The 21,580-nt window shown below is 58.9% G+C and overlaps 2 protein-coding genes across 5 annotated transcripts in view; one reads left to right on the top strand and one right to left on the bottom strand.

The window, feature by feature from the left end:
• On the bottom strand, window positions 1-7,283 carry LOC102698435 (probable endonuclease 4). The gene is made up of 8 exons (XM_069197031.1): window positions 7,195-7,283; window positions 6,547-6,735; window positions 4,608-4,817; window positions 3,861-4,043; window positions 2,071-2,202; window positions 1,740-1,844; window positions 811-940; window positions 1-241 (listed from the first exon to the last, which is right to left on the bottom strand). The coding sequence occupies exons 2-8, from the start codon at window positions 6,722-6,724 to the stop codon at window positions 184-186; spliced, it is 996 nt and encodes a 331-aa protein (XP_069053132.1). The 5' UTR covers window positions 6,725-6,735; window positions 7,195-7,283; the 3' UTR covers window positions 1-183.
• tnrc6ba (trinucleotide repeat containing adaptor 6Ba) overlaps window positions 4,040-21,580 on the top strand; it is a 26,972-nt gene continuing 9,431 nt past the window's right edge. For 2 of the 4 annotated variants that reach the window (XM_069196986.1, XM_069196989.1), the window contains exons 1-8: window positions 9,649-10,148; window positions 12,692-12,779; window positions 12,921-12,942; window positions 13,949-14,356; window positions 15,430-18,567; window positions 18,860-19,018; window positions 19,129-19,313; window positions 21,181-21,255. In XM_069196986.1, the coding sequence (XP_069053087.1) occupies window positions 12,723-12,779; window positions 12,921-12,942; window positions 13,949-14,356; window positions 15,430-18,567; window positions 18,860-19,018; window positions 19,129-19,313; window positions 21,181-21,255 (4,044 nt within the window). In that variant the 5' untranslated portion in view covers window positions 9,649-10,148; window positions 12,692-12,722. Of the gene's footprint in view, window positions 4,202-9,648; window positions 10,149-12,691; window positions 12,780-12,920; window positions 12,943-13,948; window positions 14,357-15,429; window positions 18,568-18,859; window positions 19,019-19,128; window positions 19,314-21,180; window positions 21,256-21,580 lie in introns of those variants that run through there. The other 2 variants (XM_069196988.1, XM_069196990.1) reach the window with 2 other exon arrangements.

Raw genomic sequence — 21,580 nt, forward strand, 5'->3', positions numbered from 1 at the left:
TTTCACGTTCATCTGGAACTTTATTGGTAATATTTTTAATTTGACAACATTTCCGGGGAAAAAAAGACACAGTCAAAAACAAAAACGTAGAAAAATACAAAACCCAGGACAGGCAGTGACCTTGCCCAGTCCGGGGGGAAGGAACGCTGAGAACATCGCGGTGTGACCTCTGACCTCTGACCCCTAGTCCTCGCAGAGGGAGTACAGCAGCTCAATCTGCTCCGCGTACTCGAACCCTGTGCTGTGGAGGGCAGCAAAGAGAAACTTACTGGAGCAGTATCTCACCTGGGATTCGAACCCACAACCTTCCAGAGTAGGGTCCAGTTTAGAGATCATGTCACAGTCCCCTGCAGCCCTCATGAGCCACACCTGACCCTTCCTGACGTCAAATAAAAAAACATCGCTAAATTGATCAAAACGGGCATCGTAAAACCTGCTGGCCTGCGGGTCCCAGTGGTCTGCTGGTCACCCCTGACTGCGGCGTCTCCATCTCACAGGTACACGTTTAGAACTGAACTCTGCGTTACCGGTGGTAACAGACATGTTAGCTGTGGTAAGAATAGGATGGTGATTAACACACAGGCCAGCTCTTGTCCCAGGAAACTGGGGGCTGTCCATGAGCACCAGGACACTGATCAGATGGGAGACAGAGTTAGAGGTATGAATGGCAAGGAACTTGTTAGATCAGTCAAGGCGCCAGTCGCCCCAGGAAGGCGGGAGGGTGTGGGATCCAGCAGCAGTGGGGGTCACCAGGACCGGACTGGGAACGCCGGGGAAAAAACGTCTCCCTGCCGCCCGCGCCACACTCACCGGCCCGGCGTCTCGAGGATCATGGGGATGCCGTCCAGGCGCGGCTCGTTGACCAGCTCTCGGAACGCTGCCAGGCCGATCTGGCCGCGCCCAATGTCCTCGTGGCGGTCCAGATGACACCCCAGCTTTCCTGGAACGCCAGCAGAGGGAGGGGGGGGGACACAGATTTGGGGCGCGATGCGGTGACTTGTTTGAGCTCCAGTTGCCCTGCATTTCCACTCCCTACCACTAGAGGCCACTTTCACAGAGGAGCTGGAGCCTATCCCAGCAAGCACCAGGCGCAGAACGGGGTACATCCTGGACAGGACGCCAGTCCATCAGGGCACACACAGACACAGACCAGGGCCAGTTAACCTACCAGCCTGGCTTTTGTGGACTGTGGGAAGAAAGAGGAGCAAACACAAAGAGAACATACAAACTCCACCCAGACAGCACCCCAGGAATTGAACCCAGGGCCCCAGCACTGTGAGGAAGCAACGCTAACCATTGCATTACCTTGCTGACCTCCAATAACTACAGTGAACTTTTGCAGGATAGAGCTTCAGTGCCCCCTAGTGGCAAGCAGTTGAAATGCAGGGAGCCAAAGGAGTGACCTCCCAGCTCCCCAGTCAAACCTCACGCTCACCTTGGAGGTCAAGGGGCAGGGGGGGTGGAGCGTGAGATCACCCCAGTTCGGGACCCTGAGGGCCACGGACAAGCAGATTTCTGGGCCCTTGGTTTAAGGTGCAGAGAAGGGCTCAATTCAGGTCTGGCGTTAACATGAACTCTTTCCACAGTCACACCCCAGAACATTACGCGTTCCCAGGCTGGGATAGTCTGGAGCCCCCGGAGTCCCACTGGGCTGTGGCCCTGGAGGGCCAGAGCCGGTCTCGGGGACGAGAGAGCCGTGCGCACGCAGAGACAGGGACAGACGGGGACACGAGACTCACCTTTGGAGTCGTTGAGGTGAAGAGCTCTGAGATACGACAGCCCCACCACAGAGTCAAACTCATCCAGAACCTTCTTTATCCCTCCGGCCGCAGAAATGTCATAGCCTGGAGACAGAGAGAGAGAGAGGGGCAGAGAGAGAGGGAGGGAGGGAGGGAGAGGGGTGTGGGATGGAGAGAAGATGAGTTCAGACGCTCTGAGACTCAAAGGCACAGAGAGAGGAAGTGCAGACAGCGTGGGTCCCGGCTAGAGGAATTGTGGGAAATGAAGGGGAGGGAGAGGGTGGCGAGGCACAGAGCAAGGGAAGGGATCGGCCCCGTCAGGCCCCCTCACCCGCGGCGAAGGCGTGGCAGGTGTCCAGACACACCCCCACTCTGCTCTTGTCCCGAACCCGCTCGATGATCCCGCGCAGCTCGGAGAACTGGCCGCCCACCGTGCTGCCCTGCCCACTCATGTTCTCCAGCACTGCGGAGGCACAGAGCCGGGAGAGATCAGGCCTCGCTGGCCCTGGCATTGTCAGTGTGTGTGTGAGGCTGTCTCTGTGTGCACCGGTCAGTGTGTGTGTGAGGGAGAGTCTGTGTGTACTGGTCAGTGTGTGTGTGTGTGTGTGTGTGTGTGAGGGTGTGTCTGCGGACCAGTCAGTGTGTGTGTGAGGGTATCTGTGTGCAGCAGTCAGTGTGTGTGTGAGGGTGTGTCTGCGCACCAGTCAGTGTGTGTGTGAGGGTGTTTCTGTGCACCAGTCAGTGTGTGTGTGAGGGTCAGTCTGTGGACCAGTCAGTGTGTGTGCGAGGGTGTGTCTGTGTGCACCAGTCAGTGTGTGTGCGAGGGTGTGTCTGTGTGCACCAGTCAGTGTGTGTGTGAGGGTGTGTCTGTGTGCACCGGTCAGTGTGTGTGTGAGGGTGTGTCTGTGTGCACCGGTCAGTGTGTGTGTGAGGGTGTGTCTGCGCACCAGTCAGTGTGTGTGTGAGGGTGTGTCTGTGCACCGGTCAGTGTGTGTGTGAGGGAGAGTCTGTGCACCGGTCAGTGTGTGTGAGGGAGAGTCTGTGCACCGGTCAGTGTGTGTGAGGGTGTGTCTGTGTGCACCGGTCAGTGTGTGTGCGAGGGTGTGTCTGTGTGCACCAGTCAGTGTGTGTGCGAGGGTGTGTCTGTGTGCACCAGTCAGTGTGTGTGTGAGGGTGTGTCTGTGTGCACCGGTCAGTGTGTGTGTGAGGGTGTGTCTGTGTGCACCGGTCAGTGTGTGTGTGAGGGTGTGTCTGCGCACCAGTCAGTGTGTGTGTGAGGGTGTGTCTGTGCACCGGTCAGTGTGTGTGTGAGGGAGAGTCTGTGCACCGGTCAGTGTGTGTGAGGGAGAGTCTGTGCACCGGTCAGTGTGTGTGAGGGTGTGTCTGTGTGCACCGGTCAGTGTGTGTGTGAGGGTGTGTCTGCGCACCAGTCAGTGTGTGTGTGAGGGTGTGTCTGCGCACCAGTCAGTGTGTGTGTGAGGGTGTGTCTGTGCACCGGTCAGTGTGTGTGTGAGGGTGTGTCTGTGTGCACCGGTCAGTGTGTGTGAGGGTGTGTCTGTGTGCACCGGTCAGTGTGTGTGTGAGGGTGTGTCTGTGCACCGGTCAGTGTGTGTGTGAGGGTGTGTCTGTGTGCACCGGTCAGTGTGTGTGAGGGTGTGTCTGTGTGCACCGGTCAGTGTGTGTGTGAGGGTGTGTCTGCGCACCAGTCAGTGTGTGTGTGAGGGTGTGTCTGCGCACCAGTCAGTGTGTGTGTGAGGGTGTGTCTGTGCACCGGTCAGTGTGTGTGTGAGGGTGTGTCTGTGTGCACCGGTCAGTGTGTGTGAGGGTGTGTCTGTGTGCACCGGTCAGTGTGTGTGTGAGGGTGTGTCTGTGCACCGGTCAGTGTGTGTGTGAGGGTGTGTCTGTGTGCACCGGTCAGTGTGTGTGAGGGTGTGTCTGTGTGCACCGGTCAGTGTGTGTGAGGGTGTGTCTGTGTGCACCGGTCAGTGTGTGTGTGAGGGTGTGTCTGTGTGCACCGGTCAGTGTGTGTGAGGGTGTGTCTGTGTGCACCGGTCAGTGTGTGTGAGGGTGTGTCTGTGTGCACCGGTCAGTGTGTGTGAAGGGTCTGCAGGCCCAGCTCACCCGTCATGACAGCAGGCACCTGGCGGTGGGCGTGGTCTATCGCCTCGGCGATGCGCTGGATGCACTGGTCAGTGGTGATGTCACCCAGGGACGCCCCGGGGTGCAGGTTAAACATGGAGAGGCCCAGCTGAGCACAGCGCGACAGCTCGTCCACCAGCAGGACCCTGCTCTTATCACACACATCTGGACAGAGAGAGAGAGAGACAGGTCACAGCTCTTCACACACAGCTGGACAGAGAGAGAGACAGGTCACAGCTCTTCACACACATCTGGACAGAGAGAGAGAGATCTTTTTGATCTGGCAGCCCAGTATGTGATCTCCTGTCACAGCCTGAGGAACAGTGAGTCCGTCTCCCAATAATGCTCCAGCCGCCTACAGTATATGTCAATATTATATAATATGTCTTTGTTGTAAATGTCTGTAACATGTCTGTAGATTTTATTTTACTTCTATTTTTTGTTTTGTTCTATGTTAATTTTATTATTTTTATTTGCTTTGGCAACACTGATTGTACCTATCGGTCATGCTAATAAAGCACCTTGAATTGAATTGAATTGAATTGAGAGACAGGTCACAGCTCTTCACATACAGCTGGACAGAGAGACAGGTCACAGATCTCACACACATCTGGACAGAGAGAGACAGGTCACAGATCTCACACACAGCTGGACAGAGAGAGAGACAGGTCACAGATCTGGACAGAGAGACACACCAGTAGAGTTGGAATGGGGGCACTGCTCACGCACCTTGCTTGGGCGAGCCACAGTTCATCAGGTAGGAGCCGTGAGGCAGAATGAAGGCGGGCTCGACCCCGTGTTCGCGGCAGGCCTCCCGGAACCTGGCCGCCGCCTTCTCGTCCAGGGGGGGGCGCTGCCACGAGCGCTGGGAGCCCAGGAACATGGCGAAAGAGCGCCCCCCCAAGGACACACACTCCTCCACCGCCTTCCAGATGCCCCCTGCACAGGGCGAGAGGGCGAGAGGCAACGCTTGTGGGCTGAGACCTGCTCACCCCCAAGAGCCCGCCAGGTGTCACCCCTGTCCACAGAGGCCTGAGGAATCCGTCCAAGATCCTGGAAATATCCCGGGCGCGCCTGAGAAGTGTCCTGTCTCTCCCACCCGTGGGTGTGTCTGAGACGTGTCCTGTCTCTCCCACCCGTGGGCGTGTCTGAGAGGTGTCTTGTCTCTCCCACCTGTGGGCGTGTCTGAGACATGTCCGAGACATGTCCTATCTCTCCCACCCGTGGGTGTGTCTGAGACGTGTCCTGTCTCTCCCACCCGTGGGTGTGTCTGAGAAGTGTCCTGTCTCTCCCACCCGTGGGTGTGTCTGAGACATGTCCTATCTCTCCCACCCATGGGCGTGTCTGAGACGTGTCGTCTCTCCCACCCCTGTGCGCGTCTGAGAAGTGTCTTGTCTCTCCCACCCGTGGGCGTGTCTGAGAGGTGTCTTGTCTCTCCCACCCGTGGGCGTGTCTGAGAAGTGTCCTGTCTCTCCCACCCCTGGGCGTGTCTGAGAAGTGTCCTGTCTCTCCCACCCGTGGGCGCGTCTGAGAAGTGTCCTGTCTCTCCCACCCCTGGGCGTGTCTGATATAATGTTGCTATGGATGTAGGGACATGCGAGTCTCCCCACACCTGTGGGCATGGCTGACAGTGCCACTCCTACTATGGGCGTGTCTAATGCAATGCCCCTCCCGTTGAGGGTGTGCCCTAATATAGTCTCATTCCCAGCCATATCTGATTAACTAGCAGGAGCTCTTTAACCGGAAATAAGAGCCAGCAAATTCAGGAACAACTGAGTGACACTCCGTGCACAGTCAGCTGCAAACAGTGAGCTTGAATGTGGGCATTTGGGCATTCAGGACTGACCAAAGAAACAAGCTGAATTCAAGTCCTAACAAGCCAGCAGATCAGTTCGTACCCCAGTTCATGCTGGAATGAGCACCAGCAGTGTTCCTCCAGGACCAGGACACAGAGAACTGGGGTCCAGTCTGCTGGACTCACTGGACGGCCTCAGTCTCAGACTGCCAGCAGACTGGTTGGTCAGCTCATCACTGTTGACCGAGACCACCCTCTGCTCAGATCTGCCCATAAGGGCAGAGCCTGTGGGGGCAGGTGGAGTTTGCCCCAGCTGTGCAGCTGTGTTCATTTTGGGAGCTTTAGTAATGATCTGTAACTGCTGGGGCAGCTTACATGACAATGTCCCAGAGGGCTTTGCAAAACCAGAGCAGGACAACAGCAAAGACACCCGAGACAGGTGTACTCACACGTCCTAGAGACTTTCCCAGAACAGCTCGAGAGAGCACTTGCCCTCCTTTCGTTTGAAGCCTTTCTTATGCTCTTCGATAAACAAAACACTAATAAAAATAACTAAAAGGCGGTTTTAAAGACGGCGTGCGGACATGCTGACAGATGTGCAGACAAGGCAACAGCTGCAGGCAGATCGCCGCTTCTCTGCTGCTTTCCTGGAGATACAGGGACAGGGAACAGTGTCCACGCGACAGAATGTGGAAAAAACACGTTGATTTCGCATTAGCCGCAGGGCGACACAGTCACAGATGCCCGCCCCTACGAAACAAGCACACGACCCACAGGGTGAATTCACATCCGTGGGTGTGTTAGCAAGGTCATCAACTGCTCCGTCCTGCGTGTTACAGGTGGGTGTATTGTCCACGGTGCGTGCCGGGATACCTGCTATGGACACGTGCGCCCCGATAAACTTCTTCTCCCTTCCTCCCTGCGCTCGCGCCACCCTCTTCTTCGCCCCCTCCTGCCCCGGGGGCTGCGAGCGCCGGCCCTCCCCTCCAGCCTGCGCGCTCGTCTCCACCGCCGCCGTCTCCGGCTCCGTCCTCCGCTTCCTCGGCCCCATCGCCGCCAGCCCTGCGGGGCGAGGAGACAGCCGGCTCACCCCCTGCACGGACTGACAGACAGACAAGACACCGCCCCCCCCAGGACCACCTCTGAAAACTCAGCTTGTGCTCATCGGCCCCAGCAGACACCTGCGCGCCCAGAGACGGAGCCGTGCTCTAACGGCACTCGGTGTGTTTTTCTGCTGGAGTCCCGCATGCTGTCTGACGCAGCACCGGCATTTCTTTCAGGCATGCTTTGCGATTTATCGCGGCGCTGCTCGGGTGTGTGCAAGCGGCCCGTGGCGTTGCACAAACTTGGGAGAGCTCGGGTTTGGAATCCGCTCAGAGTGACAGCACACAGCCCTGCCGTCCCGTCGTCTGCTTGCTCCCATGGGGACAGACAGCGGTTTGGGCCATGCAAATGTCGCTTTTGCTTGCGCATTTGTTTGGCATTAAAGGCTTAAGCGGCTTAGCAACACATGAAACTCACAACAAGAAGCTGTGTCGCCCCAGCCTAACGCACCCCCAGGCGCTGCGCTCAGCCGTGCCCCGTGTTTCTGCAGGAAGAGCCCTGCGCCACGTGTTCCCAGAGGCCCCGCCCAGCCCCTTGACTCTCGCTCCTCATTGGCTGAGGGGAGCATCTTGAAATTCATTTAGTTCTTGAATTGCATTTTCGCATATGCTAGCTGGCTACAGGCAAAGTCCCATCTTTTATCAGACTACCCGAAGATCTTTCCAAGTTTTTATTAAGCTACTAACCCTACTAGGGGAATTTTACATATATTGAATGAAGTGGAAAGCGGGCGATTATCTGATTTTATCTAAGTGCATTTGCAACTGGGAGAGAGAGGCTGGGCTGCCGTGATTTCGAGGTGTATGGGGCGGCGGCGGCCATGCTTGTTTGTTTTTGAAAAGCTCCTCACCCGCTCAACGACTGTGGCCAAGAGGAGCCGCGTTGCCCAACACCAGGTTCGGCCTCTTAGGAGCAGCGCCACCTGCAGGAAGAGAGGGGGGGGCCGTCGGAGGAATCGGAGACCTGGCCTCCGCTGAGGAGCTCGACAGAATCGCTGTGCCCGATCCATCGTGCACACAGCCTCGGTATCATGCTCCTGTCCGATTCCTGAGGTGGCCCGCCTGCGTAACACCTGCCTTTCCAGTCCGCTTTCCAGTTTCGAATCATTCACTGCCTCATGTGGGAACACTGTCGTTATATTAATTAGGTGGGGCTGCACATTGGTGGTGGTGGAGGGGATCCCCATTACCTGTAAAGTGCTTTGAGTGGAGTGTCCAGAAAAGCACTATATAAGTGTAAGGAATTCTTCTTCTTCTTCTTCTTATTATTATTATTATTACAATACTGGGAAAAGCTTCTAGTTGAAAGACCCGAAAGATGAGCTTACAGATGGGGAAAGTACATTTCATCCAGCGACAACACACGAGAGGAACTCGAACCCGTGACCCGCGGTGCTCAGCCTGCTGTCTGGGAACGCCACAGCGCTGCAGTGACTGCAGTGGCCTGACGTACTGTTAACGCGCTAAACCGCCAGGTCAGCCGAGCTCTCAGGATCGTCTGGACGGAAGGGTGAACCGAGCATGTTAGCAGAGATATCATTGCCTGCTAACGATGGTTAATTAGCCAGCACTACTCATTGCTCTTAACGAATTAGTCAATAACCGCCGGAGGCAGAGGGTGCCGTTAGTCAACCTGCTAACAAAACTCGCCGTTGCTAAGTGCTCCTGCACGATTCCCAGTATTGCTTTCCTCGTCAGCTCGATGCTGCTCATGTCCCCTGTCCCAGATGGGAAGAGACGCCGGCTTGCAGATCTATCGACCCGATTGGGCCAGCCAGCACACGCCCGGTGTCACACAGCACTGCCAGTGACAGCACCGGATTGACGACGGTCTCTCTCCCGACTCCCTCAGCAATGTAACGTGGATGTTATGAGCCCGCCTCTCCGTTCGAGACTCACCTGAGCGTGTTTCCTGCCCTTTTCCTCACCTCTCCACACAAGCCAGAGCTCATGAACCTCTGTCACCTTTCTCACCTGGGGTGTAATCTTTGTCGGTGGACCAGTAGGGGGCGCTGTCTCCTTTGGCCCAGAATTCCCAAGCCCATTCCCCCACGGGGTGTCCAGGGACACTGTGCTCCAGCAGCTGACTTCCCAGACTGAGCTCCTGACTGCTTGGCCATTAGTGATCCCAGGGCACGTTTGTTACAACTGGGGCTGTTAACGCTGGTGTCCTGACTAAACTGGGCTCACTGGAATTCCCTCTTAATTCACCTGGTGGAACAGTTTCTCTCCCCAACTCTTGATCCCCTGGTGCAGAATGACCACTGTGTGTCTCCCAGGTGGGGTTACTGGTGCAGAATGAGCACCGTGTGTCTCCCAGGTGGGATTACTTGTGTAGAATGGCCACTGTGTGTCTCCCAGGTGGGATTACTGGTGTAGAATGACCACTGTGTGTCTCCCAGGTGGGATTACTGGTGCAGAATGACCACTGTGTGTCTCCCAGGTGGGATTACTGGTGTAGAATGACCACTGTGTGTCTCCCAGGTGGGATTACTGGTGCAGAATGACCACTGTGTGTCTCCCAGGTGGGATTACTGGTGTAGAATGACCACTGTGCAGAATGTACTTTTTTTAAAGAGCTCTGTATATGTTATCATCATAGGCTACTTTCGGTCCCTTTTTATTTATTTTTTAACTACTGAAATAAAGTCAGGCGAGATACTGCAGTATGTTAATTCTTGCCGATACACACCACCATCTGAATTTGAATTTCGGATTTCATTTTTTTTTTAATCGTTTCGGTTGTTCGGGAGCCGCGATCGAGGCTCTAAGTATGAATTAAATCATTCCCAGTCGCAACAGAAGTGTGAGTTTCAGCAGCCTCATTCATAACAACCACGGAAGCACCAGCAATTTGATACAGAATGTTTTTTTAGCGGCCAGAAAGGACGCAGTCAGTTGATTTGTGTAATTTGCTTAGGTCGTAAAAAAACAGTTTAAAAAAAATTAAGGTCGTTCTCGCCTCCTTATAGCGACACGAAGGGATGCTGGATTCTGACGGGCAATCCGTCTGTAATCACATGAGATTTCTCAGCTTGAAGGTCGGGAGCGAAGAGAAAAAATTTCTCCCTCCCGTCAGAGAGACACACACACACTGAAGAGTAAAATGGCCGACCGTCAACACTGACTTCATAGCGCTCACAACACACCGAGGAGATTCTGCAGTTCAGTTTACAGACGACAAAAACCCAGCGAATTGCAATTACGCTCATCGACAAACGTTTTTTTTTCTTCATTTTTTTATTTGTTATAATTTCCTGATTGCTTGTTGTGTGTGTGTGTGTGGGAGGGTTATAGTATTCGATTTAATGTGTTGCCTCAAACAGCTAGTATTCCGCACTGAAGCACTTTATTTCATATGTAATTCCTGAGGTAAGTGTGGTTTTAAAATTTTCCTTTTTTTCCCCACCCCCCACCCACCGAAGCGCTTTTTGGTGTTTAATTCGTGGAGTTTAATTTGCTGGTAATTAGGAAAAAACGGAGTTTGGGCTGCCGTCCGCTTGGATCGGTAATGAGTTTTATTTTCGTTGGAGCTGGAGAAAAGACGTGCCTTTTTGTTATTATTAACATTGTGCATATAACTTATTGTATTTTAATATTTACCACGTTTATGTTACATTTTAGCACTGTAAGTGGCGTAGGAAAGCTTACAGCGTTTCTGCCTCAGTCACTGTAGCGCCTACTTAATCCCTTTCGGATAGATTTTGCTTGGTTTTTTTTTTAATCGTACTCTATTTTTGATATTTTAAAACGCAACCTATTAGACGGTTTCTTGTGGTTTCATTTCAAAGCAAACGTGTAAGTGGTCTAGACGAACCGCCAATCCGGCAGGTTTTGATAAGTCGGGGTTGAGGTCGCGGTTGCCCGGACTTTCCTGGCTCCCGCGGCTGTCAGTGAAGGCCCCGGCCTGCGCCTTCGTACTCGAGCCCGAGGCCTCGGCGAGGCCTTGTTTTGGTGCGGGCCGGGTGGTTTTAATTTCTTAGCATTTATATCACGGGCGACAAGTCAAAACGATCAGCAACAGCCGCCTGGGTAGGGGTGACATTACCGCTGGGGACTATGCACGTCTGTCGCTAAAAATAATCGAGATATCGGGGTGTAAAAGGCGTTAATTGTGCCGCAAGTTGGCTGTTGGGTGTTTTGACAGCTCGGGGTGATTTCAGTGGGACTCTGCCTCAGCCGCTGAGCGCAGTGGCTACCTGAGGCTTTGGGAGTTAATAACGAAGCACCTGCGGTATCTTAGGTCTTGTTTCCTGGTGTTTTTTAAGGAATGGCGTTTGAATATTTTCTGGCCAGTATCAAATTGCCCGCATAACGTCAGCGCCAGTGCGCCGTCTGCGGTGGACGGACCGACCTGTCAAACCGCTGTCACCGGGCTGCGCCGGGGGTTTGAGGGGTTACGCGAAGCCCGCTGGCCGGGTGACCGCTCTAGGAGGATTTGGAAAGCGGGGAGACAAAAAAAATGAGTAAATTGACAAAGCTGTCGGCATCAACTGGCTGTGAGCTCGACGTTTCTGTCCTAAGGCACGTCTGCTTTTCGTTCACCCCCGTCTTCTCTGCGTGTAAAGTGTGTGTCACACCTACGTTATCTTTCTGTACGTGTGTTTGTGTACCTGTTTACCTTTCTGGGTGCCTGAAAAACGCTTTCTTCGTGTCTGTTTTAAACTCTGGCCGCTGATCAAGGTTGCCAGTTCAAATCCCGCAGCCGGCAGAGGAATCCTACTCCATTGGGCCCCTGAGCAAGGCCCTTCACCTCAGCTGCTCCAGGGGTGCTGTATAAATGGCTGACCCTGCGCTCTGACCCCCAGCTTCTCTCCCTGTCTGTGTGTCTCATGGAGAGCAAGCTGGGGTCTGGGAAAAGACAAATTCCTAATGCAAGGGCCAATAAAGGGATGTTAGACGTCAGTGCAGCCCACTGGGTAGAGGTCTGTAAACCGGGGGGGAGGGGGGAATCACATCACTGATGCACAGGCCTGGGTGCTTCAGCGATGGGCAGCAGAGCCCTGCGTCACCGTCATTGTCTTCCCCCCCCCGCTCACTTCCTGCCGCTCGGCCTGGAGGAGCGGTTCCGGCTCTGGGTTTTCCGTGGCTCTTCCTGGGACTTGGGCGGCTCTTCCGGAGATAACGAGCCGGCTTTGCCGACGGCTCTCCGAGCTCGGGAAGCGGTTCTCAAGCGCTGTGGGAAAGACGCAGGTGTGGTTCCCTGGCAGGGCCAGCTGCTCGATTGCTCGACGGAGCCCGCTAATTGGCAGTTTACTAATTAAGGAGCGGGCTGTGGCCTTCTTCCACGTCGGTGGCGGAAGGGGAGGGGCGCCGGCGACCAGGTGGTGTCCGTGTGGACGGGCGCGTCCGGCGCTGGGTGGCTGCCAGTGCCGATGTCAGGAGGTCGGAGGTCGGAGGTCAGAGGGCTGCTTGGCGGGACGTGAGCTGGATGCTCGCGGTCCGGGCGCCGTCGTCTGTGCTCCCCTGCACGCTGTCGCCTCTGTCGGGGCCACTGTGGCCCTGGTCTGCGCTGTCCGCTGTCCAGGGGACCAGCTGCTCCCCAAGGTCCAGTTGGTCAGCCCCGGGCAACTTATAGCTGGAACCAGAAGCTCCCCAGAGTGACCACCCGACTGCGGTCAGCACGTGCAATCTGGGCCCGATCTGGCCCGGCATCCTGCCGCTGAGGCCCGCCCGCGGAGACGCTGATCGCTTGGCTCTGTTCCCACGCAGGGGGGAGCCCCCCCAACCTGCAAGAAACCTAGCCCGCTGGCGGTCCAGAGGGAGGGGGGGGCGAAAGGGAATCGTTTTGCTTTGTTCTGTTTTGGGGGGGGCAGGCTGAGGGTTCGAGCCTGAGGGTGCACTGGGGGGAAACCGCAGTTCTCATGGCGTCTCTCTCTCTCTCTCTCTCTCCCCCTCCCTCCCGTCGGCCTCAGAGAGGAGCATCAGGAAAGGGAACAGCAGTTCATGGAAGACAAGAAAAGGAAGAAGGAAGACAAAAGGAAAAGGGACGCTGCCCAGAAGGTAGCGGACGTGTGTGGGGCCGCCGGCCGGCCCGTGTCTTCCGTCTGTGTTGGCTCGCCTGTGCCCGTGCAGTCGCCGGCCTCGCGTGTGAAGGCAGGGTGTCGCTCGACCCTGTTCACTGACTCTCTTCTTTTCTTTCAGGTTGCAGAGCAAAAAAACAAAGGTGAGTGGATCTCTGTCTCTCACTCTTCCTCACTGTCAGACTTTCTCCCTCCCCCCCCCTCTCAGTGCAGTGTTCATGTACTGGAGTGTCCAGTCAGTGTGTCTGTATGAACCCCTCTCTCTCTCAGTGCAGTGTTCATGTACTGGAGTGTCCAGTCAGTGTGTGTGTATGAACCCCTCTCTCTCTCAGTGCAGTGTTCATGTACTGGAGTGTCCAGTCAGTGTGTCTGTATGAACCCCTCTCTCTCTCTCTCAGTGCAGTGTTCATGTACTGGAGTGTCCAGTCAGTGTGTCTGTATGAACCCCTCTCTCTCTCAGTGCAGTGTTCATGTACTGGAGTGTCCAGTCAGTGTGTCTGTATGAACCCCTCTCTCTCTCTCTCAGTGCAGTGTTCATGTACTGGAGTGTCCAGTCAGTGTGTCTGTATGAACCCCTCTCTCTCTCAGTGCAGTGTTCATGTACTGCAGTGTCCAGTCAGTGTGTCTGTATGAACCCCTCTCTCTCTCAGTGCAGTGTTCATGTACTGGAGTGTCCAGTCAGTGTGTCTGTATGAACCCCTCTCTCTCAGTGCAGTGTTCATGTACTGGAGTGTCCAGTCAGTGTGTCTGTATGAACCCCTCTCTCTCTCAGTGCAGTGTTCATGTACCGGAGTGTCCAGTCAGTGTGTCTGTATGAACCCCTCTCTCTCAGTGCAGTGTTCATGTACTGGAGTGTCCAGTCAGTGTGTCTGTATGAACCCCTCTCTCTCTCAGTGCAGTGTTCATGTACCGGAGTGTCCAGTCAGTGTGTCTGTATGAACCCCTCTCTCTCTCAGTGCAGTGTTCATGTACTGGAGTGTCCAGTCAGTGTGTCTGTATGAACCCCTCTCTCTCTCAGTGCAGTGTTCATGTACTGGAGTGTCCAGTCAGTGTGTCTGTATGAACCCCTCTCTCTCTCAGTGCAGTGTTCATGTACTGGAGTGTCCAGTCAGTGCTAATCCCTTCCTCTCTCTCTCTCTGCCCGCCCAGTGCCAGAGTTGACCAAGTCCCTATCTGCGCAGTCTCCGGCCGCCCCCAGCTCTGTTGCCCCCAGCCCTGGCCCCTCTCCCTCCTCTTCCTCCTCCTCCTCTTCCTCCTCCTCGGCCGCAGCCGCCCCCCCCCAGGGAGGGAACAATGCCAAGCGGGCGGCGGTGCCCAACGGACAGCCCCCCAGCGCCCAGTCCCAGCGCTACATGCCCCGGGAGGTGCCCCCTCGCTTCCGCTGCCAGCAGGACCACAAAGTGCTACTGAAGAGGGGGCAGCCCCCCCTGTCCTGCATGCTGCTGGGCGGGGGAGGGGGGGGCAACGGGGGCGCGGCCGGGCAAGGGCAGACCCCGCCCGCCTCGCAGGGCCCGGGGGACCCCTCTAACGCCGGGGGCCAGGCGGCCAGCCCTGCAGGTGAGTGAGCCGGAGGGCGCCGTTGAGGACCTGTGTGTGTGTGTGTGTGTGTGTGTGTGGCAGCTGTTGGCGTTGGGCAGCCCCAACAAGACTTCAGGGCAGATTTCATCTGGGCTCAAGCAGGGTTTCACCCCCCGAGAAAAGAGCGGTCCACTCTGAACCCCTGGTCACCGTCCGCGCCTCGCCAGCCTCTGTAGATGGGGGATGGAGTGCAAGCCCACCTTGTCCCTGTGGGATGGATGCGGCAGAGACTGTAGCACCTCCTAGAGGCCGGGGCCAGTCCGCAAAGCCAGCGCAGGACCAGACACCCCCCCAAAACACAGCTGGACCAGAAGCTGTCACCTATCTCTGGGGCTTTGCATTCACTACATAAATAGTGTTAGGCAGCCAATCACCACCCCCACCCCCCTTCCCCTGCAGAAAATGGAACAGTCCGTTTCCTCTTGAATGTGACCCGTTGGCCCTGCTTGGGCCGCTACCAAACTTATGTTAGAAGGTGGGGGGGGGGAGGTGTGTGTTTGCTCAAAACGGCCGCTGTCGGTGGTCTGTGGACCCATGTGGATGGTTTGCCGTTTTTACAGAGAAAGTGTCGGATCAAGACCAGCACGTGTTCATGAAAGTTTTTCCCCCAGTGTGACGCAGAAAATAAAGAACCCTTATTCCTACACGCCACCCTCTCTGGTCAGACCTCCGGAGCTACCGAGCCAGTACTGGGATGGGAGACCTCCCGGGAAAACCAGGTTGCTGCCGCAAGTGGTGTTGGTGGGCCAGGAGGTGTTACTCCTGACGACAGTTCTCAGACCTGTGTTCCAGTCAACTGGACAGAGTCTCCTCCTCCCCCTGATCTGTGTGCGGTGCAATATCCGCCATGCGTCGCCCTGATGGGGGTTGAGGTTGGTCCCCTCCCGAGCACAGCGTGCTTTGGGATCCTTTGGGAAGAAAGGGGCTGTAGGAATCGAACGGGAGTTTGTAACTCGGTGTCGGAAATCTGTAACTGCGAAGTCCTTTATATTATCGTATCCTAAAACCCTGCGGTCATTCACGAGTTTCTCCCCTTCCCTCTTTCTGCTCAGATTCCAGTGCAGGATCAGCTGGACCGGCTACTTCCTCACCCTCCTCCTCCTCCTCCTCATCATCAATCGCTGCTGCTGCTGCTTCTTCTTCTTCTTCTTCTTCAAATTATGCAATTTCCACGTGGGGGGCGAGCTCAGGCAGCCAGCCCCCGTCTCAGGGCTGGGAGAAGGTGATAGTGGACGGCTCGAACATGGAGGAGTGGCCGAGCATCGCGGCCGGAGGGGGGAGCGGCGGCGGCGGCGGCGGGGGCGGAGACGGGGGGTCAGCAGGGGCGCCCCCGTCCGAGAAGCCCGGCGGCGGCAGCGGCGGAAATCCGAACAGTGCCTCGTGGAGCGACAGGAGCCTGCAGCAGCCCTCGCAGGCCGGAGGAGGGGCGGGGAAGGCGGCGAGTTCCTGCCCGCCCAGCGAATGTATGCAGCCCGGCGGGGGGGGCGCCTGGGGCTCCCCGGCCGCGGGGGTGGCGCCCTCCAAATCCAAACCCCCTCCCTTCCCCGGGAATCCGGAGGGTTCCCTTGGTGGCGGCGGTGGGATTCCCGGGGACTGGAAGAGCGCGGTGGTGGCGGCGGCGGCGGCCGGCGGCAGTGCCAACTTCAACCCCAACGCCAACCCCTCAGCCTGGCCCGCGCTGGTGCAGGACGAAGGGGGCGCCGCGGAGGGCGGTGGCGTGCCCGGGGCCCCCTCCTCTGTCCCGCCTCCTTCTTCCACCTCCGCCGCCGCCGCCGCCGCCACCTCCCCCGGTCCCTCCCTCCACCCGCCCGCGCCCTCGGCTTCCGGGAACCCGGCCGGCCATCAGCACCAACTTCACCAAATGCAAGGCAGGGATCGCCACAAAGAGGACTGGGCCGCGGGGAAGGAGCACGGACAAGGGGCAGGACCAAAAAAAGCAGGGAATGGGAACGGGGCCGCGGGAGAGGAGGTGGACTGCGGAGGGGGCGGCAGGGCTGGAGAAGGAGATCCCTCCCTCTCCTCCTCCTCCTCCTCCTCGTCGACCGCCTCCTCTGCGTCCTCTTCCTGGAGAGCCCCGCCTTTCTCCTCGCACCCCAAGCCGGCGGCCGCGAGGACTGACGCTTGGGAGGGCAGGGGAGGGGGCAACGGGGGAGGCGCGGGGGCGGCGGGAGACGCCACGGCCCCCTGGGGCTACAGCGGCGCCAGCAGCCAGGAAGGGAAAGAGGGAGCTGGAGGGGGCAGAGCTTGGGGTCCGGGCGGTGGGGGCAACAGTAAGGCCCCCGGGGTATCTCAGGGAGCGTGGGGGGCGCCGGGAGGAGGGGAGGAGCTTTCTGTGGGGGAGTGGGGCAATTCCGGAGGGGGAGGGGGCAGCTGTAATCAGCCGGCTGTCTCTTCGCCCACCACTACTATGACAAGAGCTTGGGACAATCAGAAGGGAGGGGAGCTGGGGGCCGGGGGGGAGTGGGGCTCCGCGAGGGGCGCGGGTGGGGGCCAGGGCAGTACAGGGAGGGGCGGAGGCGGGGCGCAGGGCTCTCTGCCGTCGTCCTCCTCCTCCTCGGGCAGCGGGGGCCGCTCCAGGGCGGGCGGGGGGGGCCACAATCAGCACCACTCGCACCACGGCCACGGCCACCACCACCGGGCCGGCCCGCTCAGCACCCCCGAAGTGGCCTTACAGAACCTGCTCAGCAGGACCGACCTGGACCCGCGGGTGCTGTCCAACTCCGGCTGGGGCCAGACCCAGATCCGGCAGAACGTGGCCTGGGACGTGGAGGGGGGCGGCGCCCCCGGGTCTGCAGCGTCCGCCGCCCCCGCCGCCGCGGCCCCCTCGTCCCCCTTCACCGCTGCTGGCTCGATGACTACTGACGCGGCGCCGCCCCGCCCCGCCGTGACCCCCGCCAACGCCGGCGGCGACGGCGCGGCCAGGGAGAGCCGGGGGGGGGAGGGCTGGGAGGGCGGCGGCGGCGGCGTTGGCGGGGGTCACGGGGTGCCCGCTGCCCAGCCGGCGGGCGGAGCCTCTCTCCAGCGGCAGGCTCCGGCCCTCCAGCCGGGCGGCGCCAACCCGCCGGCGCCCGCCAGCGCCGCCGCGCCTTCCTCCGCGCACGGGCACGCGCACGCGGCGGTGGGGGGCGGCGCCCCCGGCAACGGTAACCAGGGCATGGCGGCCGGCGGCCAGGGGAAGAATTCTGGGGGCTGGGGCGCAGGGGCGGGGGAGCCCCCGGGGCAGGGGTGGGGCAGCGATGGGCAGGACTGGAGAGAGCGAGGCCGGGGAGGGGGGGGCAGCTGGGGAGATTTCGAGCAGCAGGGCCCCCCCGGCGGAGGAGGGATCGGGGGTGGCTGGGGGGGCGGCGGCCAGGAGGAGAAGGGGGTGGGGACTGGGGGCGGCTGGAAGGAAGTGGGGATCAGGGATGGGGGCTGGGGCCAGAGAGGGGGCAACGACTGGGGTGACCGCGACACCAAAACAGGAGGAGGAGGAGGAGGAGGAGGAGGATGGGACGAAGGGAAAGGCTCGGAAGGCGGGGCCTGGGGCAGCTGGGACGAGGGGGGCCCCACGAGGAGGGGCTGGGGGGGGGCGACGGGGGACCCTGGAGGCAAGCCGCACCAAGGCTGGGGGAAACCCAACCAGATACCAAACAGCCAGGCAGCCGCCCTGAAGACCCAGGGACAGCAGCAGCAGCAGTCCACCCTGGAGCCGGGCTCCGCGCAGGGGGGCTGGGGCCGAACTGGAGCGCCTCCCCCGGGCGCCGGGCTCCAGAACCAGAACCAGAACCAGAACCAAAGCACCGGCTGGACCTCTGGCCCCATTCCTCAGGTGGCCAGCGGACCGGGAGACGGGATCGAGCCCAGCGGCTGGGAGGAGCCCTCCCCCCAGTCCATCAGCCGCAAGCTGGAGATCGACGACGGGACCTCGGCCTGGGGCGACCCGAGCCACTACAACTACAAGGCCGTCAACCTCTGGGACAAGAACAGCGCCCCCTCTGGCCAGACGCCGCCAGTGCAGGCCCCGCAGCAGCAGCAGCAGCAGCAGCAGCAGCCGCAGCAGCAGCAACGCCAACAGCAGCAGCAGCAGGCTGCCCACCCACAACAGCAGCAGCACCAAGGCAGGCAAGGCCACCAGCCTGTCCCCTCTGGGCCCAGGGACTCGAACCCGGGCCCTGGAGCTCCCAGCCTCCCCGGGAAAGGCCCCGGGCTTGGTAAGTATCAAATCTGGGTACTGGGGTTCAGGAAGAGTGTAAATTTTGCAGAGCGGACTCCTTATATGAGTAGTTGTGTTGAGTTGTGCGGCCCTCCGTGTGTTTGTGCGTCTGCGGGGTTGCGTTGTGTGTCGTGAGCGCGGGGGGCGCGAGTTGAAGCAGCGCTCCCGAGTCTCATCTACTTTCCGACACCCCTCCGAGAGGCGAGCCCCGGAGAGGAGGGGGTGGGCCGGCCCGATTCTGGGGGCCTGGCTCTGACCGTTGTGCTCTCTCTTCCCTCTCTCCTGCCCAGTCTGGGGGGGCAGCTCCGGCCCCTCCGGCCCCGCGGTGGACAACGGGACGGCGGCCTGGGGGAAGCCGACCGACGCCGCTTCCGGCTGGGGCGACGCCGAGGATTCTGGGAAGGCCGCGCCTGGCTGGGGGAACCCCTCTCCCAGCTCCGTGAAACCTGGTGAGAGCCGCGTGACCCCCGAACCCCGACCCCACTGGTTCCTGCTCGGGTGGCGTCTCGCGAGGCGCGACCAGCTTTGCGTGACCTTTGCCCCCCCCCTGTGCCCGCAGGACCGAAGTCTATGCAAGAAGGCTGGGGCGAAGGCGAGGGGTCGGTCAGCGCCTCCCGCCACTCCAGCTGGGAGGAAGAGGAGGAGGGCGGCGTGTGGAACAGCGCCGGCTCGCAGGGCAGCGGCTCCTCCTACAACTCCGGCGGCTGGGGGCAGGGCGCCGCGGGCAAGAAGAGCGGCAGCAAGGTGCGCGGCCAGCAGGGGGCGCCGTGTGTGCCTGTGGGCGGACGATTCTGTGGTGTGTGTCAGTGTGTGTGTGTGGTGTGTGCTTGCCCGTGGGCGGACGATTCTGTGGTGTGTGTCAGTGTGTGTGTGTGGTGTGTGCTTGCCTGTGGGCGGACGATTCTGTGGTGTGTGTCAGTGTGTGTGTCAGTGCGTGTGTGTGGTGTGTGCTTGCCCGTGGGCGGACGATTCTGTGGTGTGTGTCAGTGTGTGTGTGTGGTGTGTGCTTGCCTGTGGGCGGACGATTCTGTGGTGTGTGTCAGTGTGTGTGTCAGTGCGTGTGTGTGGTGTGTGCTTGCCCGTGGGCGGACGATTCTGTGGTGTGTGTCAGTGCGCGAGTGTGTGTGTCAGTGTGTGTGTGTGTGTGTGCTTGCCCGTGGGCGGACGATTCTGTGGTGTGTGTCAGTGCGTGTGTGTGTGTCAGTGTGTGTGTGGTGTGTGCTTGCCTGTGGGCAGACGATTCTGTGGTGTGTGTCAGTGTGTGTGTGTGTGCTTGCCCGTGGGCGGACGATTCTGTGGTGTGTGTCAGTGTGTGTGTGTGTGCTTGCCCGTGGGCGGACGATTCTGTGGTGTGTGTGTGGTGTGTGCTTGCCTGTGGGCGGACAATTCTGTGGTGTGTGTGTGGTGTGTGCTTGCCTGTGGGCGGACAATTCTGTGGTGTGTGTGTGGTGTGTGCTTGCCTGTGGGCGGACAATTCTGTGGTGTGTGTGTGGTGTGTGCTTGCCTGTGGGCGGACAATTCTGTGGTGTGTGTGTGGTGTGTGCCCGTGGCCGGACGATTCTGTGGTGTGTGTGTGGTGTGTGCCCGTGGCCGGACGATTCTGTGGTGTGTGTGTGGTGTGTGCCCGTGGGCGGACGATTCTGTGGTGTGTGTGTGGTGTGTGCCCGTGGGCGGACGATTCTGTGGTGTGTGCCCGTGGGCGGACGATTCTGTGGTGTGTGCCCGTGGGCGGACGATTCTGTGGTGTGTGCCCGTGGGCGGACGATTCTGTGGTGTGTGCCCGTGGGCGGACGATTCTGTGGTGTGTGCCCGTGGGCGGACGATTCTGTGGTGTGTGCCCGTGGGCGGACGATTCTGTGGTGTGTGTGTGGTGTGTGCCCGTGGGCGGACGATTCTGTGGTGTGTGTGTGTGTGTGGTGTGTGCCCGTGGGCGGACGATTCTGTGGTGTGTGTGTGTGTGGTGTGTGCCCGTGGGCGGACGATTCTGTGGTGTGTGTGTGTGGTGTGTGCCCGTGGGCGGACGATTCTGTGGTGTGTGTGTGTGGTGTGTGCTTGCCCGTGGGCGGACGATTCTGTGGTGTGTGTCAGTGTGTGTGTGTGCGTGTGTGTGGTGTGTGCTTGCCCGTGGGCGGACGATTCTGTGGTGTGTGTGTGTGTGGTGTGTGCTTGCCCGTGGGCGGACGATTCTGTGGTGTGTGTGTGTGTGTGTGTGTGTGCTTGCCCGTGGGCGGACGATTCTGTGGTGTGTGTGTGTGTGTGTGTGTGTGTGCTTGCCCGTGGGCGGATGATTCTGTGGTGTGTGTGTGTGTGGTGTGTGCTTGCCCGTGGGCGGACGATTCTGTGGTGTGTGTCAGTGTGTGTGTGGTGTGTGCTTGCCCGTGGGCGGACGATTCTGTGGTGTGTGTCAGTGTGTGTGTGTGCTTGTGTGTGGTGTGTGCTTGCCCGTGGGCGGACGATTCTGTGGTGTGTGTCAGTGTGTGTGTGTGGTGTGTGCTTGCCCGTGGGCGGACGATTCTGTGGTGTGTGTCAGTGTGTGTGTGTGTATGTGTCTTCCTTGAGGAGACGCCAGCCGTTTGTCGGTGGTGCTGACCCGCCTGTCTTGTGTGCGCAGGGTTCTGTGAAGGCCGGCGCGGGTGACTCCTGGATGAACCCCATCTCCAGACAGTTCTCCAACATGGGCCTGCTGGTAAGGGACGGGCCTGGAGTCGGCCCGGCTGGGCGGCATCGCTGCAGCTGCTGGTATTTTGTGCGGGCGGGGTGGTGAATATCGAAACCGATCAGTGGCACGCGGGTGAGAGTGAAATGCTTCCGAAACGTCGGATCACGAGTGTAAGCTCAACGCTTCCCTCCTGCTCTGCCCCCTTTCCTCTGGCTCGGCGATGAAGGCTGACCGTTGGGGCGCCCTCATGAATAAACGGCGACTAGAGTGCACTACGTATCTCATTTAAATGCTCGTTGTGTCTTGAGTGTAGTTGTGTAAGGGTAGATTAGACCCATAAAAGGCGCAGAAC

This window comes from Lepisosteus oculatus, chromosome 12, assembly GCF_040954835.1.
Source record: "Lepisosteus oculatus isolate fLepOcu1 chromosome 12, fLepOcu1.hap2, whole genome shotgun sequence".
In the NCBI taxonomy this organism is placed as follows: Eukaryota; Metazoa; Chordata; class Actinopteri; order Semionotiformes; family Lepisosteidae; genus Lepisosteus; species Lepisosteus oculatus.

What these genes read in the sequence shown, in the direction of transcription:
- LOC102698435 (XM_069197031.1), bottom strand. Translation starts at nt 6,724, where the DNA reads ATGGGGCCGAGGAAGCGGAGGACGGAGCCGGAGACGGCGGCGGTGGAG. An exon ending in GGCGCACGTGTCCATAGCAG is followed by an intron (nt 4,818 to 6,546) that starts GTATCCCGGCAC and finishes CGCCCTGTGCAG; the next exon opens with GGGGCATCTGGAAGGCGGTG. An exon ending in ATCCTCGAGACGCCGGGCCG is followed by an intron (nt 242 to 810) that starts GTGAGTGTGGCG and finishes TGCCCTCCACAG; the next exon opens with CACAGGGTTCGAGTACGCGG.